Below are 17,971 nucleotides of genomic sequence, written 5' to 3' on the forward strand. Positions count from 1 at the left end.
ACTCATGGCTGACTTCATAATTGATTGACTCTGTGAGATTTCAGAGTGAGACTTCTCCTTGAACTAGACTTGATTTTGTCAGATTTTATCAGATTAATAATTGCCTCCATTGATGTTACTCATTACCCACAGTGCAATTTAGCCACAGACTGACATCAATGGAGGCAGTTTATTGTATTACATGCAGCTTCTTCTGGAGCCGCAAAAGGCTTCATACTTCTTTTTCACATATGCAGTAGTCCTCCCCAAGACCTGCAAACACACTTATATGTATACAATTGGTGGAGTTACCCTTTAATGTGATGAGAACTGGATGAGAAATGACTTACATGCAGATTCTCTATTCATAAGCAGACTTGTATGACATGATATCTGTAATTTAAATGGTGAAAAAATGGATTACAGTTTTATAAAATCCATCTGACCTTTTCAATATGTATGTAATGGCATTATTTGCCAGCAACTAGTTGGTAAAAGATGAATGAATGTGTTTTGCAAAGGCATCTGTGTCACTGTCCCTGACATTCGTAGGAATCCGGGTGACCCACCCATAACCACCACCGATTATATAAGCAGACAATTCTTAGAATAAGCCAACTTTGTCCAAAAACAGCTCCGTGCGTGTTGGTTGTAAAAAAAGATATGTGGGCGGTCAGAGCACAGTGCCAGCCAGAACAGAGTCACTGTGTACTGTACTATTGTGGGTCCAAAGAATCGGTGTGTTTGTGGATCTTTTTGTAGGAGCATGGGAGTGGGACCACCTCCAGGAAGCCCTGGAGGAGAAGCTGAAGAATTCCATAGCGGTGGCTCAGCTTATGGAGCGCATACGATCCCTCATCGGCAGAGACAGGGTGAAGTCTTTAACGTTTACCATCACCTCTCTTCCTCTTCTCCAATACACACACACATGGCATAAAAATCACATGCTTGTACTTCTGTTTGATCTTGTTTGGATTTTGCAGTGTGTAAGGTCTCACAGCCCTCCCCGACAACAGAGGTTAAATATCTTTAATGTGTCCGATCCTCTCTTCCACGGTATAAACACATGTTTTGGTAGTTGCAGACTAACAGCCCCCCTAATTAGCGAGGCCTTGTTTAGAAACGGCGCAGTAATAATGTGGCTATAATTAGCATATTTTTTAACTTAATTAATGCCTGTATCACCTCTCAGACACTGTGGCAATTAGCACAGGGTAAACAAGAGGTGCTCTCGAAGGAGCCCAGAGCACAACACGAGATCCGCAGGGAGCTCACAGCGGACATCAGTCAGGAAATCAAACATTAGGTTAAAAAACTGCAGCGTCACGGCGTCTATTTAGAAAAACAGAATGTGGCTCTGTATAACAGGCAGCAGACTTTAACGTTCAGAGCGAGGGGGGGAGATCAGGAGATATGACATGTCTGCCTCTGACAGGCCTTTGGCGCCACGCATGGTCTACCAACCCTGTCAGGAGAGAACGTGGCCTTCCACCTGAGGCGGTGGCGAGACGAGCTGACGCACCGCAAGATGCCCGAGCCACTTTAACGCGAGGAGAAACACCCTAATGTCCTGTCGTGAGTCGGTCCCGTCGTCTGCGCACACCTCGCCTCAGTCTTCTGTTGGTCTGCGAGACGGGCTGAGGATTTGCTTTCCATAAGCCTCCCATTGACTTACAAAAGAGGCTTGAATCTGTCGCTGCCTCTTCTGAAGGACTCTGGTGTTTGCTGAACGCTCCCCTCTGCGGCAGAGCGGCGCGAGAATATGGAGTTCTTTGTGCTTCAGTTGACTGAGAAAGGTCGTGTAATGCTAATGGGACGCTTTTGATGACGCTCATTTGCAGACTTAACGAAAACCACTTGTGCACATCCAAAATGGCACACCGACAGCCGGCCTCACGCCGCTGATTTCACCTGCTGTGCTGCGCAGTGGACTAGACACACACGCACTTTACTGCCTCGTGCTTCATTCAAATGCTTAAAATGAGCAGGAACGCGTTGATAAACAGACAGTTTGGACAGCCGTCTGGTTCTCAGTGTGTTTTTCAGTTCCGTCGTGTCTTTCTTGGCATTGCGGTTGAAGTGTGTTTGGGTAGCGCTAAGCAAGACTGGCAAAGAGGCCATCTGTATTCCACTGGGGAGGCGAGACTGATGCACAGAATGGCAAATGTGCTGGTAACTAGTACCTGACATTCAGCAGAGGAATGTTAACTCCCTCTGTCCGTTTCTTTTGGCTTCCTCTCTTTTCTGCGTTGTGTGTGTGTGTGTGTGTGTGTGTGTGTGTGTGTGCGCGCACAGGGCCCCAGGGACACGCCGAGCGCGCGGGCAGCTCAGCTCGGACCCCAGACGCTTGTCAACCTCTTCAATTCTCCCCTTTACTCTGATGTCATCTTCATGGTGCAAGGTGGGTCCACGCTGATCTCAATCGACGCACACACATCTACAAATGCATGCGCGGTCACACGGCAGAGGAAGGTCACATTTCATTAGCCAGGATTGAATTATGATCTCAGTCCTCGGGCCTGATCATCCATTTGGAGGCAAAATAAGATAAAACGGTTTCAAGGGACCGGGCTGCCTTCCCTTCCTGTCATGTTTCATCTCGACAACAGCTCCTCCATGAGCTGCATTTAGCCGATTCTCTATTAAAGGATCAGACCGAGAAAACCTGAAATACTGCCCCAAAGCTTTCCTCAATCAATATTCAGCTCATTGAAAAAAGTGCAGCGAGCTTTTCTCGTCCCTGCACCTCAGAGCTGTGAGTTCAGCTCTCAGAGGTCACAGAGGAGATTTTCTACGAGAATATTTTTACTTTTTTTGACGGAGTGTGTTGAGAGCTGTCGCCGGCTGTCAACGACACTTAATAACAGCTATTATGTAATGTCAGGACTTGTGCTAGGGCCTCTCATGTCATTTGTTTCCTGATTTTTGAATTGGCCCGTTGTGACAGGCCATCACTCATAACAAGTCAAATTGGATTAGGTTTGGACTCCATACTTTTGCAACGAGGCAAAAAAGACATGTTAGTGATTTAATAGCGCTGACATAAAATATTTAAAACTTGCATGTGTTGTTTGATCATAATTCCATTACTAGCAGTCCAAATTAAAGGGTAACTCCGCCAATTGTACACATTAAAGTGTGTACAGGTCTTAGGAAGTTCTACTACATGTGTGTTAAATGTGAAAAAAAGTAGTATAAAGCCTTTTGTGGCTCCAGGGGAAGCTGCCTGTAATCTGATAATTTGCCTCCAGTGAGGTCACTCAGTGGTTCAGATGTGTTGTGGGTAATGTAGGCATCCTGGGCGATATCTCTGGTTCTGCGGTATCGATTTTTTTATCATTTGTTTTTCTATTTGTCCACAATGAGTCCAACAGAGAGCAATGCTGGACAGGTGGAGTGCTTTTCAAAACCTGGTGCCTACATTACCCACAGTGCAACTTTGAAGGAGCCACAAAAGGCTTTATGCCACTTTTCCTCACATATGAATCACTATAATGTGGGAAATTGGCGGTGCTACCCTTTTAAACACTGTAATCATGAACAGTTTATACTCTCAAGAACTTTGCTTCACAGCTCTTTGGGACTTTCCTTGATTTCCACTCTCAAATTCTAGACCTACATGTTAATTTTGCATGTCTGTATGTGTGTGTGTGTGTGTGTGTTCAAGGGAGTGTACTACCAGCACACCGGGCAGTGCTGGTGGCGCGCTGTGACGTCATGGCGGCCATGTTCAGCGGGAAGTATGCAGAAGCCCGCAGCCGAGTGGTGCCCATCCACGGAGTCTCCTCAGACACCTTCCTGTCTTTCCTGGAGTACCTCTACACTGACTCCTGCTGTCCCGGTGAGTTTACTGCACACAACCCAGACGTGCACTGAAGCGTACCACGGGGGGCCACTACAGTATGCATCAAGATTAACGACAGTTTGCCGTTTTAATGGCACCTAAAACTGCAAACACATCCCCGGTGGGAGGCCTAAATATAGTAAGAAAATGGCCCTCGCGTCCTCTTTATCTTGTGGACTAATTAAACCCTGTAGCAGCTTTTGTGTGGTGGTGAGATTGATTGCGCTGGGAAGCCCTCAGTCGGTCTGTTACTCACTCACCCGTCCATAACCTCTCCCTCTGGCTGTTGCTGTAAATAAAACCAGAGTTTGCAGAGTTTGATAATGGATAATTACTCCACACTGGTTGATTTGTGAGTGAGGTGCCATGGACCTGACCGACAACACGACAGAGGGACAATGGACCGCAATGAGCGCACCGCAGGAATCGGCGTCATTACCAAATCATAAAACACTTCAGAGAGGTACAGTAGTGTTTTTCCTCGAGGCCCCCGCTCACACACACGCAAAAAAAAAACGGAAGCGCAGATGACAAGTGCCATCAACCATCTGTGCGACTGCGACACGCTGCCAGTGTCGGTCTCGGGAGGCGCGCGGAGAACAGCACCGGGCTTAAAATTCAATTAGATTTATTGCTGACAAAATCAACCCGTGGCATCACTGCTTCATCTGCTTTTAACGGCGCCACACTCGTGGCCCCAGACGTGTCGTTGTTGTTGTTTTTCCTCTGTCGCTGTCTGTCACATCGTGTGCCGCATTTTTCAAAGTAATTAGCGCGGGTCATTCCCTGCGGTGGCGGCGAGGAGCTGAAGTGCATTACATATTGTTTGAAGTGTTTCCTACAACCTTAAAGTTGCATGAAGTGGTATTTTTCATTTCAACGCTGAATCGAGTCAGTGCTTGTAATGTGGACGCTCGTACCGCTGATCCCACTGGAAATCAACGCTTGGAGCAGCTTTCAGCCACTTGCTTGTTATTTTGGGCACACAAGATTGTATGCACCTTCGATGGGCCTAGAGTCGAGGTAAACACCTGGTGAACACAGTCAAACATCTCAAAAGCAAATGGACCAAAAACGCCAGTGAATATTGTTTTTTGTTTTTTTTTTACCTCTGAACAGGTGACCAGAAGGACTCCGGTGTAATGTTCATGTTGCTCTGTGTCTGCTACATGTGTAAGTGAGCTGCCCTGCTAACAGCTTAGCCACCACAACTGGATAAATGCTGTTACTTTTTTTTTTAAGGTTTTCTGCCCCCTAGTGGCAAAAGATTACTTATTGCAACTTTGAATGACAAGCTTATGCAAATATGTCTTGTGTGTGTGTGCGCTCGCACACTGACAAGAAACTGTAGTCTTTCTTGATTCAGTCCTTCCAACGACAGATTACAGATCCATAGAGGAAAAACAATATTTTACATTCCTTAATTAATAGATAAAGCCATATAACTCACACTTACAGAATTAGAGTTAATTACTACATTGGCTATCATCGTCCCTTTCGCTATTGTTACGTAACGAAGCTGCTGAATAGACATTATAAAGGCTCAGAATAATCTGTTCTGAATAGCCGGCTACTGAGTGCTGACAATCCCCTTATTTCGTGGCATGAGATGTTTTGATGAAAAAAATGAAAATCGTGGGAAAAAAAAAAACCTTCAACAGGCAGCCTTTAAGATCCAGCTTAGGTACGGGGAGGGTAAGCAAGCTGTTTCCAGAGATACAGCCTCAGGTTGAGTAATGGGAACAGGAAATTAAAGCCATGAAAGAGCTTCCAGAGGCTGCAGCCGCCGCACCGTTACGTAAGGGCTCAGCACTCAAGGTCAAAGCAAGGTAACGCCACCAGTCGAGGCAAAAACTGAGGTTGCGGGATTCAAAGGAGGAGCGTTTCATTCAGATAAATACCGTAGTGTACACACTGTATGAGAGGAGAGTACGTGATTATTGCTCATTTTATATGTTCGATGATTGTGCAGCCGAGCAGGACAAACCTGCTCCGCCGCTTCTCTGTGTGGCTGCAGCTCAGCCGGTCAGACAGGCAGAGAATCAGTGTTTACAGGAGGAAAAGACGGATGTCTCAGGCGCTGTTTGACTGACACAGATGAGTCATCTGAGTTGACATTTTGACATTACATAATGGGACTGACGTTACGCATTTGATGCTTGTTGCACATGCGTGTCATGTCATTTGACAGCTTGGAAAGAGCAGTGCAAAAAATTATTTTGGCGCAAACCGATTCAGCTGTTGAAATTTAATGTGACTTGATTCTTGACGATGATGTGTGTAGTTTGTAATCACGGAGATCGTGTGGTTTAATGCACGCCTCCGTGCTGCTGGTCGCCGCGGCTGGAGGCATTAGGCTTTCGGCTCGTCTGCCCGTCTGTCTCATTCTCGGGAACACGTTATCACAGGAACTACTCGGGGGGGAATTCGACTTAGACTCAAGGATGAAGTGATTAAATTTACGAGGTCAACTGGGACTGTGACCTCACAAAACACATTTTTGGGCCATAACTCAAGAATTCATACGCCGATTATGACAAAATTCCACGCTGTGACAATTGATATCCAAAAAGTCAAAGGTCACCTTCAATGTGACATCACAATGTTCTGTTAAAAACACTCTTCACGCCATTATTCAATGCCATAACTCAGACAGAAGGAGAGACTGTGACCATATTTCACATTTGGTCGAAAACACTGAATCGGTGTCTAATTTCGGCTGCCCACCTTGAAACTGTGCTGATTGTAGAGATCTTCTTTGCTGCCAGATGTGTGTGAAGCGTCCACGTTTTAGAATTTGTTGCATTGTATTTACCACAAGCCGATCGGTCCGGCTGATACTGAGCTTCAGATGATCGGCGTAGCACCGAGTGTGAAGCTCTCTATCCCTCTGTACTCCTCTCTGTAAAAGTAGCGTCCAAGAGAAAACAGCATGTTTCTCACTGGAAGATTTTCACTGGGGGTGTTCATGTCAATATAGTGATCACTTCCATTTGCCAAGAACTACGCTGAATCGCTTTAAAAAAAAAATTAAATAAAGCCCTCACTACATCATATATGTGTCTCTATTTTCATCAAGATCTACCCACTTCACCCTGAAAAATTTAACAAAAATGTTGATAAAAAAAACTCCTGCTTTGTTCCCTTTGTCCACACCAAAAGTTAATCAGGTCTGTTCTGGATCAAGACCCATCCTCCGAATGGATTTCCAAGTACTACGGAAATCCATTCAGTGGTTTTGGTGTAATCCAATAAACGGATACAGGAAACATAATGTGCTTTCCGGAGGTGATGAAAAATGTGATGTTATTTTTTGTTTACATCAGTATTGTTGCACAGGTTGACTGGAACAGGAAGAGCTGGTCTGCCCCGTCATTTTCTTTAAAAGCACTTTATAAATAAATAATGCTGAAGAAAAGGGCCATTAGTAAATACTTCTGGCCTATTCCCGGACTTGTGTTTCTGGCCGCCTGACAGTGTTCACTCCATCTCTTAGCTGTGTTTCTATCAACTCCTTTGGGAAGGCCTGGGCTCTTGAGCTGCTAAATGTTTCACTGTGTTCACCAGCGAGCTGCATCTGTCTGCTCTTTGGATCAGTGCACAGAGGGGTTTTTTAGACCTACTTGCTCATAACAACTGCTTGCTGGTGCTGATTAAAGCAATGGGAGGCGATCAGAACTTTAGAGCTGACCAAAACAATGAGCTGAAAGATGCTAAAATGCACAGTCAAGATGTGGGTAAGTGTTGAGTCGGGGGCTACTTTTAGCACGTACGCCTCCGACATTAATATGCTTATTCTATCCATTGTTAATGTAGAAATATAAATCAGTGTTGGTTTTTTTTTGGATTTAATATTTTCACTTTTTGTCTTTCCTAATATCTTCCTCTGTAAGATACCAACAGTCAAACATGTCAATGTGCTCTATTGCATCAAGCAGACAACGTTTTTGCTCAACGTGAAGGATTCGGCCTAAAGACACTTTAAATGATATTGTTGATGCCTTTGGATTCACTCAGCGTCTAATTTGTGTATAATAACAGACCCACAAAGTGCTTTGATAATTATATGGCTGCTTTAAGCTTCATTGAAATTCCCGGCGTGGCTTTGTTCCAATTCAATTCTCGGACCAATAGTCATAAAAACACTTTGTTTGCTTCAGGGAGCGTTTTTTAAGCCTTTGATTTCCTCTGGAGGTCCACATCCTTAAAAATGTGGAGTAAAAATGTAATCTTTAGATGAAATGACAATGCATGTTTGATCATTACTGCATGATCAGCGTGTCAGACGGAGCTGTGTGTGTGTGTGTGTTTGTGTTTGTGTGTCCAGCCAGCGTGCTGCAGGCTATGGCCGTGCTGGTCTGTGCCGAGATGTACCAGGTGAAGCGTCTGCAGCATCTGTGTGAAGTGTGCGTGTGCGCTTACCTCCAGAGCATGCCCAGCAGAGAGCTGTCGTCGACAGGTATCAGCGTGATCCGACTACTCCGCCGAGCAAAGGTCAGTGCAATTTATGAGCACGAGGGTGAGAAAAGGTCAAAAGAGATGAGCAGGGAACATAAACAGACCTGCGGGAGAAAGCCTCTCTGTGGAAAATGACTACTACTCCATTATGATGTGACATTTCGCTCAGCCGCTGCTATGCAAAATGAAAGTCTCGCCGTTTGTCAAATGCAATTTGTTTTTCTGTGCTCGTGGTAGCCTCGGGCCTCCATCAGCAACAGATCTTCTCAGTAATCCGTTGAAAAGCATTAATTCTAACCAACCCTCATGTCTGTTTTTATTCTCAGTGCCACAACGCAGAGCAGCTGTATGTGTGGCTCCTCCACTTCATCGCCAACAACTACCTGATCTTCAGCCACAAACCTGACTTCCTGGAGCTCTCAGGTCAGCGTGTGCATCGTTTTAAAACGCAGCAAAAAAAACCTAAATAAGCCCAGAACAAAAGCTAAGAATGCTGCATGGAGTGATGGCAAAAAGAAACTGCTGATTTTGGCTTAATTTTAAAAATAATTAAGTCCACGTGCCTCCAGGCTTATGAGAATCTGTTGTTTTCCCACTCAGTATATGTAGGTTAGGCTCCCTCCGTCTCAGAGAAAGGCTGTGAACGGCAGGTTTGTTCCCCGTCTGTTTCCAATGTCCAGCGAGTTTGTAAAATCCATGAGGCGTAATCAGGGTGTCCATGGATTGGCTGTCAGTTCAAATGAAACACCATGTTGTCACCTCAGGAATTTTGGTTATGCTTTACATTAAGTGCCTCGTAATAAGCGTTAGTTAGTTGTAATTATAAGTCCTCATAAGATTCTTCAGATGATACGGGTAAGTTGGAGACATTTATAAGAAACTTGTTAACAGTTCATAGACTGCTTATCAGTTTCTGATAAATAGCATTATAAACACATTGAGTTTAAATAACTTAAATATTATGCCATTGTTAATTGTTTTATGAAGACTGATACAGACCTTTTTATGCACTTATTAACTGTTAAATATGCTTTTTCCTGATACTGGATTGTAAGGGGGAACGATGCTTTATAAAAGGTTAATGTATCCTTTATTATACACTTAAAAACAGCTGCAAAAGATATTCTGATTCCCAGCCCCTGTGACACCTTGCATGAATCATGGGCATGTTTTCCATGGTAACAGGACCCTGTGTTCCCCTCTTACTGCGACTGGTGCTGTGTGTCATTCATTCATGATGATCTAGGTTAGCGACTTCATCCCTTTTTAATATTACTAACACTGTTGTTGTTACTCAACCCACTAAGCTAATGCTTCCAAAACCTTGAAAGTGCTGCCGTTGCATCAGTTATTACTACACTTTTTTTTACTAGCGCTAGTTCTGCCAAGCACAGTTTTCCCCAGTGGCCTCCCCGGGGAAACTCAGCGATATAAAACATCACTACTGAAATTAAGACGGCGTTGACTCTTGAGAGTGGACGTGCTCAGACAGCTTCCCCTGATAGCGAGCATGCTCCATGTACTAAGGCAAAATTCTTACTGTAACGGCCCGGGTTCAGTTCCAGCCTGGAGTCCTCCCTGCATGTCTTGTCATCTTTTTTAAAACAAACTATCAATAGGTGAAAAATAAAGGGTTCGTTGACTGTAACAGAGCACTGTTCTCACTTTAGTAGATCCAGTAGCTGCAGAAAGCATGGTTACCTCTTAACTGTTAATAAGTGTGTGACAAAGTATGTTTTAAGCTTACAAGAGCGACAAAAAAGCTGCGTGGTTAAACAATGGCACAATATCTGTCAATGTAAAAGGTTTTTGTTAACATTCTTAAGCAGTCGGGGCGCCGTTTAGCTCAGTGGGTGGAGCAGGTGTCCCGTGTACAGAGGCTTTGTCCTCGCTGCAGCGGACCCAGGTTCGATTCCCGGCCTGGGTCCCTTTGCTGCGTGTCACTCCCCCTCTCTCTCTCTCAACCTGTTTCCTGTCATATCTTCAGCTGTCCTGTCAATAAAGCCAAAAGGCCCAAAATATATATATATATATATATATATATATATATATATATATATATATATATATATATATATATATATATATATATATATATATATATATATATATATATAAAAAACATTCTTAATATAAGCAGTCTGTAAGCTGTTAACAAGTCCCTTGTAAGTGCTTCTGTCTTAATATCTAACAAACAATGTGATTCACGATGCCATTATTAGCACTTACTAATGTCAATAAGCGTCTTTTAAGGACTTACAAGAGCTGTATTACCTATTTACTAACGCTTAAGGACCTTAAAGGTACACTATGTAGTTTGGGGGAAGACATTTTAAGAGAAGAGAAAGAAAGAGAAGAGAAACATTTTCACTGATTTTTTTCACGACTGTCCTCAAAGGAAAACACAATTTCACTCTGTTTTAGTTCATCTATATTTGCAGGAGCCTCCGAAGTAGCCACAATGTAGCCAGACATTGTTCCGGTGACCTTATTCCCCTTGTGGATGGCTTGTTTATATGCAAATATATCACATAACTATTCCAGAGTTTGTATTTTTACCTTATTACTATTCTAAAGACCAACTTTCTCAGCTTGCATTTCTTTCAGCGCACTTTTAAGAGTTACTAGAATGTTCAATGTTTTTAGGCCACCTGTGACAACCTTCACACTCTGACATATAGCACAATATGGCAGTATTTATTTATTAGACTGTGGGCTGTCAGGCTTCCTTATAGTATGCTTTATACTATAAGTCCATGTTTGACTGCGTCTCAGTTATTCTAGTCACATGCATTTAATAGGCCACATTAAAGCGGGCTCATTACAAAGATTAACTGCAACATTGCCGTGGTTAGAAGCAGTAGCACGTTTTTATTGTCTTCATTAGTCATACACACAGAAATCATTTTAAGGTCACTGGACGGGTACTGAAGGGCACAAAGGGAAGTCAAAGGCCAGAATAAATGATCGATCACCGTCGATATTCTGCTGCTCATCAGTGTGAACAAAATCTGATCGGATATTTCAGCCTTGTTTGGCGACGATCCAAAGAGTTAACTACCGAATGTGTCTGTGTGAGGAGGGCATGCCAAGTACAGTAAATCCTGCTGCAGTGGTTTTGTCACTAAGACATCTCCGTAGTGTGTTTGTGATTGATTACAGTTATGGTATATATATATATATATATATATATATATATATATATATATATATATATATATATATATATATATATATATATATATATATATATATATATATATATGTGTGTGTGTGTGTGTGTTCCAGAGGAGGAGCGTGAGCAGGTGGAGAGGCTACGCTGGCCGTCCAGAGGCTACCTGCAGGAGCTCAGCGAGTACCAGCAGCGGCGACGCAAGCTACGCAAGTCCCGCTGCATAGTCATGTGACCTCACCTGGATGCCAAAAAACACCTGTGGAGAACAAAGAGGGTGGGGGGGGGGGAAGCAGAGGAGGGAGACCAGGGAGAAAATAATGACAAAGAGTGAGAACCAGACGGGAGAAACATGTTTCTTTTCTGTTTGTCCTGCTGGATGAAGGGCTGATTGTGAAGGACATTGTTACAGAGGAAACGGGTCAGAAAGACTCCTGAAACCAATCGGACGGCGTCGGCGAGCAGTGGCTTACGCCGCCGTGATACGCCTCTCTTCTCCCGGAGGAACGACTTTGCGTCCTTTGCTTAATGACGTTTCCGACATGGGCAATACAAAATGACTGATCCTTACTACCCAATATGAATAAAAAATAACCGGCCAGAGGCTCTGTGAAAAGATGGGATTTCTATTGGCTCATGCAAAATGGTGGATTTCCAAGATGAACTGTGCCACAAAAAATGGCCCCGTTAGCAGAACAGATCCTTCAAATAGACCACACGCCTGTTGAGACGCCGAGCGGGATCATGTGCGGACTGTTTCAACTACAGTAACGGGTAACGTTGCTTCAGGTTGAATAAGCAGGGGGGGGAAATGTGTTTCCTTGTCTACTCGACACACCCGGTGACGTCTTTGTGTCTTCTGTGCGCAGGACACAAGATGGCTCTGTATTCAATTAAACCGTGGTCCATGATGATGCACCCGTGTCCTGAATTGTGTCTGTGTGCACATGCAGCATTTCTTAAAGGGCCGCTCACACCGAGAATGATGACAATAACTATAGATAACGACAACAGTGGCAAACAATATCTTTGGGATCAGCACGATTTGATGAACAATAAAAAAAACATTGACAATCCAGGCCCACAGTCCAATCAAAATCCATCAGAATATACCCAATCACACCTTATAAAAGGTTTATGTGATGTAATATTAGACTGGAGATTACACTTAGAAAACATCATTTTACCTGAGACACATGAACAAACGATGAGGTCTCGAAGTTCGTTTAGTCCGTTTACTTTCTCTTTCACGATTGCTAGGACAACTGATGTCGACTTGCGGCAAAGTTTGAATAAAATTTGAATTTAAGAGACGACGGCTCTTGTGACGGAGTGTTGGAGTCTCCTCTCTTCTTCAAAGAAGGAAGGAGCCCGCAGAGTGTGGCTCCCATCGTTGCGGGTACCGTTCTCGGTGTGGACGGCCCTTTAAACTGAAATACCTCTGAGCCTCCAACTTCTTCGTGGCTCCGTCTGTATTTCAGTCTGATCGGTTCCATTCAGAGATGGCTTGAAATCAAGCCTTCAAATCAAAACTACACATAGCCTGTATCAAAATCAAGTGCTCCGTACGCCAAATCCAGAACAATAATCGATGTATTTTGAAATTTCATTTAAAAGCCTCCGAGCTGGACGTTTTACACCATGTCCTTTGCAGGTCAATATGAAATAATGTTGAAACTCTTCTTTATCTGTTTGCAATAACAAATAATAACAGTCTGTCTGTGTCTGTCACACCAAAGGGCAAAAGCCTTTTGTAGCATTTACATGTACAGAAGCAGTATAAAGATTAAGGAAAAAAAAAACAACCATATCATGAACATAAGTCGGTACAGTGAAAACCACAATGCCTCTGGGTGTAACATAATATTTATTTTGTCCTATTTTTTTAATTTGAGAGTTTGTTTTTAATCATAACGAGAGATTATGATTTATTGGTGCTGCAATTATTTTTGTAGACTTTACTGTATGTGGACATGATTATGACATTATGATAGTGAACAGACAACTGGGTGACACTGATTTACAGTCTGCTTTTTCACTGGGATTTACTGAAGACGTGCATGATTATTGAAAAAAAAAAATATTTTGCAACTATTTTATTTAGTGGTGCAGCAATTGGTTGATTGTTTTATTGGCTGAAAGATATTTACTTTGCCAAATATTTTGATAATCAATTTATAGTTTAATTTCTAAAAAAGGATGTCAAATTGGCTGGTTCCAGCTTCTTAAATGTGAGAATTGGATGCTTTTCTTTGTCATTTATGATAGCAAAAGAAGATTATTTTATTTTTGGAGAATGTTTCAAAGTTCTTTGACATTTTTGATTAAGCTATTTATCAATAATTGGTGAAAGTAATCCGTATGCAACTGGACTTGTTACAGAGATGCAGCAGCAGGCTGTGTATGTAACAGAAGAAATCTACCGCTGTGAGATTTTGACAGTGTACAAGTCCGCTCAGCTGGTATATTTCACCTGCTGCTGCGTCACAACAAGCTCCAACAACAAAGTGTGTCTCTCCCTGGAATCGTCAGATAAATCCCAGTCCGACTCTTCAAAACAAAACCAGCGAATAACAGTTGAAAAACTGGACTGTGAAACAAAGCATGCTTCAGTGTGTGGAGACACACGCGGCCCCCACTGGGCAGGTGTTGTACAGACTGTACATACCATGACGTCTGACTTTAAATAAAGACATGTTTTAGAATGAACCGACGGTCGACTCAATGAGTGTCTGCACTCTGCTGTGTTTCTACATTATTGTACAGCCATGTGTTTAGACCGCATTCATTTTTGTCCTCATAAAACTGCCTCTCCGGCCCCTCTCATCTTAAAAACAGACCGGCTTTACTGTCAGGTTAGAAGAAAAACAACATAAAAAGTGTTGTGTCAGGACGAGGCTCGAGTCTCCAAACTCCACTGGAGAGTTGAATTCTTCCACAGGAGGTTCTCAGAGTGCTGTGTCATTTCAGGATCAGACTCCATGATATCTTCCTCTTTCAAACTGTCAGTTTAAGGAGTACAGACATGAATTCTTGGAGTGACTAAAAGACGTGACAGGCTACAAGCAATAGTGACAGCTGGTCGGCCATTCAGACAAAAGTGATCAGTAAGATTCCTGGGAACGACTTCTGTTCCTGCCGCCAGCCATAGTCATGTGTTTTTTTTATATGAAAAGCTGAGAAGACTGCAGGCTAATCAGATTAGTTTCTCAAGTCAGATCTTTAGACAGACTGTCTGCACTGTCGGTGATCAGATCAGATTTGTGTGTTTGGACATCACCAACTTGTCTGCAGGGATGTCTGTGGTAATGATATAAAGTATTTGTGGGTCATAGTATTGTATTTTGAATCGCGGTGCAGAGCTCCTCTGTAGCACCGGGCATCTCTGATAGTGGCCACATGGATTCTGCTCAGCCACTCTGCTGCACTTCTGTCTTCGCGTGTCATGTTGCGATTGTCGCAAAAGACGCTAAAATCCGTTTTCAGTTCAAGAATCCTTTAAATGAGGCTTAGGTCTGATTTGCAAAAAACTCAATTTCATTCATCATTTCCTTTAGATGTCTAGACTTTGTAAAAATCAATCAATCAATCAATCAATCAATCCATCTAAATATTCCAAAAAACTGATTTGGGCTGGCAGTCTGAACAAGGCTAATGTGAACCTACATGCGGGACATTACAAGGGGGTCCTAGACGTCTGTTGTCTTCCAGCGTAACACTAAAAAAATCATCTCCCCTGATGCTCATTTCCTGAAGGTGTGCACGTCTTTTCCAGTCAGGCCATCATCAGATCGATATCATTTTGTCTGATTTCAACACAACATGTTTGGAAACCTTGTATCTGCGATGATTCGGGGTTGAAGTCTGAGGATTTTGAAGATCTTGGCACATGTTCAAAGTTATTTTAAAACCATTCAATAATCCCCCCCCCCCCCTCGGCCCTGTGTAAGAAGCCTCTGCGTTCATTGTGTGTTTTTCACTCGTTTCCTTCAATTTGTCACCCATCTGTACAGTTCCATCAAGATGTGAAACAGTGTGGGCCTGGAGGAGATTTTACTCCTGCCTTCACCACAGAGCAATTACCTCTCATGTCTTTGAGCCCCGCCTCGGGCGTCTTATTTCCCTTAATTTATTTATTTTTACACTAATGAGAGCTTACTGCAACTCATTAATGCATTTAATGACTTGCTCTGGGTCTTCTGTGGGGCAACGCCTACCTCCTTTTCTTGCCTGCTATTGCAAATTTTACTCCCCCCCCCCCCCCCCTTCTTTCACATTATAGGAGTGTGTGGGTCTGTGCAGTGTGCTGTACTGTACCAGGGGGTCTGCAGCAGGTCACTGCAGGGCTCCGATGGACTGCAGCATGCCCTTCAGTTTACCACTCTCTTCCAGAGCCGCCACATCGCTGCCGCCTCCGACACACTCCTCACCGATGAACACCCGCGGTACCTACGATCGAGTCGAGACAAACCGGGATGCAACTGGTTCAGATGCAGTCGTTGATTTTACAGTTAGGTTGGGTGATACGTCGTACCAGGGTGACTGTCCCTTTAACATCTCCGAGCCATGTGCACATCAATGAGCACAACAGGATTAACTACAAACTGATATTCCCCTCAGATACCATTTTTTCCAATATATTTTCTGTACATTTAACTGTTTTCATGTGTATTTATCTGGCAGTATAACACTTTAATTACCCACTGATGGAAAGCGACTGTGTACATTTGCTCAAATGCTCTTCACCGTGCCAATTTTAAAGGTGCGTCCGCCAACCACTTTTCAGAGAGAAACATACTTCACTACATGTATTTAACAACAGCTTCAGCTACCAGTTACCTCAAAGATGGAAGATTTTTGCGCACAAGAAACGTGAAATGCTCATAAAAAACCCCCCCAAAAAACCCAAAAAACCCCAATAATGTTTTGTTAGAAGTTAAAGCACCCGACAGTTGTGTCAGCTCTACATGTTTATTCTGACAGAAAATGAAACTTAATGGGAAACTATTTTTAATTCGGTCTTCATGCATTAATGCAAGTATGAAGTACGAAGTAGCAGAACAGGGATGTACTCAAGATTAGTGCCTCAAAAACTGTACTTTCAAGTGACTTGTAGTCTACTTCGTTACATCCCCTCACTGGTTATTCTATTACTTGGCACTGAGATTTTTCATTTCATCGGTTCCAGATAATATCTCAATCAGTCTTCTTGATTACCAACAATCTGTATCAAAACAACATCTGATAATAATGTAACATGTAACCTTTAACAGCCCCAGGACATGATTACTCTTGATTACTTGTACTTTTATTGCAGGACTTTTACCTGATATTACTTTAACCTGATGAATTTCTTAAGCAGGTCCTTCAAAGTGTCTGAGCACTTCCTGCACCACTACATATGCTGTGACAGGACTTTAACCTACATTAATGATTTAACTGAAACACACAGTCTTAATCCATCAGCTCACAGAATGACATTAGTTTCAGGAGTCGCAACTGTGATTCCGTATCATGGCTGGGAGGTGTCGTGTTGCTGCGTGCGCACTTCCTCTTGGATGCACTCCCTTCATTGATGTCACAACGGCAGACTTCAGTTCCCTCCTCTTTCCACTGATTTCATGGAAGACTTAAGAAGTCAGATCAATGAATAACAGCCAGCAAATGATCACCTCCCGATTATTTATCGTAACATCTGCCGCTGCAACAAGTGATTTAACGTTAAGCTCAAAACATTCGATATCAAAAGCCAGCCCTCTGTTTGTCTTCGCGGCGTCACTGCTTTTTACCTCTCCCCCTTTTGTGGTAACCCAACACATGACTCCATTATTGACACATCTGCCCTGAGGCTGCTTAACGAGCGACTCTTCCCTTGTTCGCGCTGAGACAAAGCGGCGTTATGTGTTTACCGTGCGGGCTCCCGTCAGCTCCAGGAAATAGTCCTGCATGGTGTCCATGTCGCTGCGTCCACTGATGTCAATGTACTCCAAATGTCCAGGCTTGAATTTGTATTTTGACAAAACGTCTTTGGCCTTGATGCAGTAGGAGCACGTGGGCTTCATGAAGAGCACCACCTTGTCCCCTTTGATTTTGGTCTGCACGAACTCCTGCGCCATTTCGAAGTGTTCGGAAGATCAGGGAAAGAGTGAGATCAATGGAGGAGAAGGAAGAAAGATGATGATCGCCCGGCTGCGCTTTGTCAATTATGTTAATCGTGACGTGCTGCGGCCCCGCCCCCTTCTTAAAGAGACACCACACCCTGGTGAGTGTAAGCGCGTGCGCAGGGGAAGGACTTGTTTCGGACAACGTTTGTTAATGCTAATAACTTTTTATTAAACGAACTATTACATACAATGAAGGTTTAGCTGGTTATGACGGAGGTTTATGGTTATTGAGGGTGGAAGAAGACAATGTTATTAAATTAAGCTGTCGTCACAGAGCTGCTATTACGGAGCAGCCCTGTTAGCTCTACACAGGCTAACCCAGGCGTAAAAATGGCAGTTTCACTAACGTCATAT

At 43.3% G+C, this 17,971-nt stretch overlaps 2 protein-coding genes across 3 annotated transcripts in view; one reads left to right on the forward strand and one right to left on the reverse strand.

Moving 5' to 3' along the window:
* Positions 1 to 14,162, forward strand: part of rhobtb3 (Rho related BTB domain containing 3) — a 32,554-nt gene extending 18,392 nt beyond the window's left edge. For both annotated transcript variants that reach the window (XM_030420019.1, XM_030420018.1), the window contains exons 8-13: positions 742 to 851; positions 2,275 to 2,380; positions 3,647 to 3,820; positions 8,151 to 8,317; positions 8,608 to 8,704; positions 11,570 to 14,162. In XM_030420019.1, coding sequence (XP_030275879.1) covers positions 742 to 851; positions 2,275 to 2,380; positions 3,647 to 3,820; positions 8,151 to 8,317; positions 8,608 to 8,704; positions 11,570 to 11,688 — 773 coding nt within the window. In that variant the 3' untranslated portion in view covers positions 11,689 to 14,162. The remainder of the gene's footprint in view (positions 1 to 741; positions 852 to 2,274; positions 2,381 to 3,646; positions 3,821 to 8,150; positions 8,318 to 8,607; positions 8,705 to 11,569) is intronic.
* On the reverse strand, positions 11,127 to 17,688 carry glrx (glutaredoxin (thioltransferase)). Its single transcript, XM_030420025.1, has 4 exons — positions 17,363 to 17,688; positions 15,771 to 15,902; positions 11,547 to 11,712; positions 11,127 to 11,466 (listed from the first exon to the last, which is right to left on the reverse strand). Exons 1-2 carry the CDS (start codon positions 17,567 to 17,569, stop codon positions 15,789 to 15,791), a joined length of 321 nt encoding a protein of 106 aa, XP_030275885.1. The 5' UTR covers positions 17,570 to 17,688; the 3' UTR covers positions 11,127 to 11,466; positions 11,547 to 11,712; positions 15,771 to 15,788.
* Between the last annotated feature and the right edge of the window lie 283 nt (positions 17,689 to 17,971).

This window comes from Sparus aurata, chromosome 6 (assembly GCF_900880675.1).
Source record: "Sparus aurata chromosome 6, fSpaAur1.1, whole genome shotgun sequence".
Taxonomy (NCBI): Eukaryota; Metazoa; Chordata; class Actinopteri; order Spariformes; family Sparidae; genus Sparus; species Sparus aurata.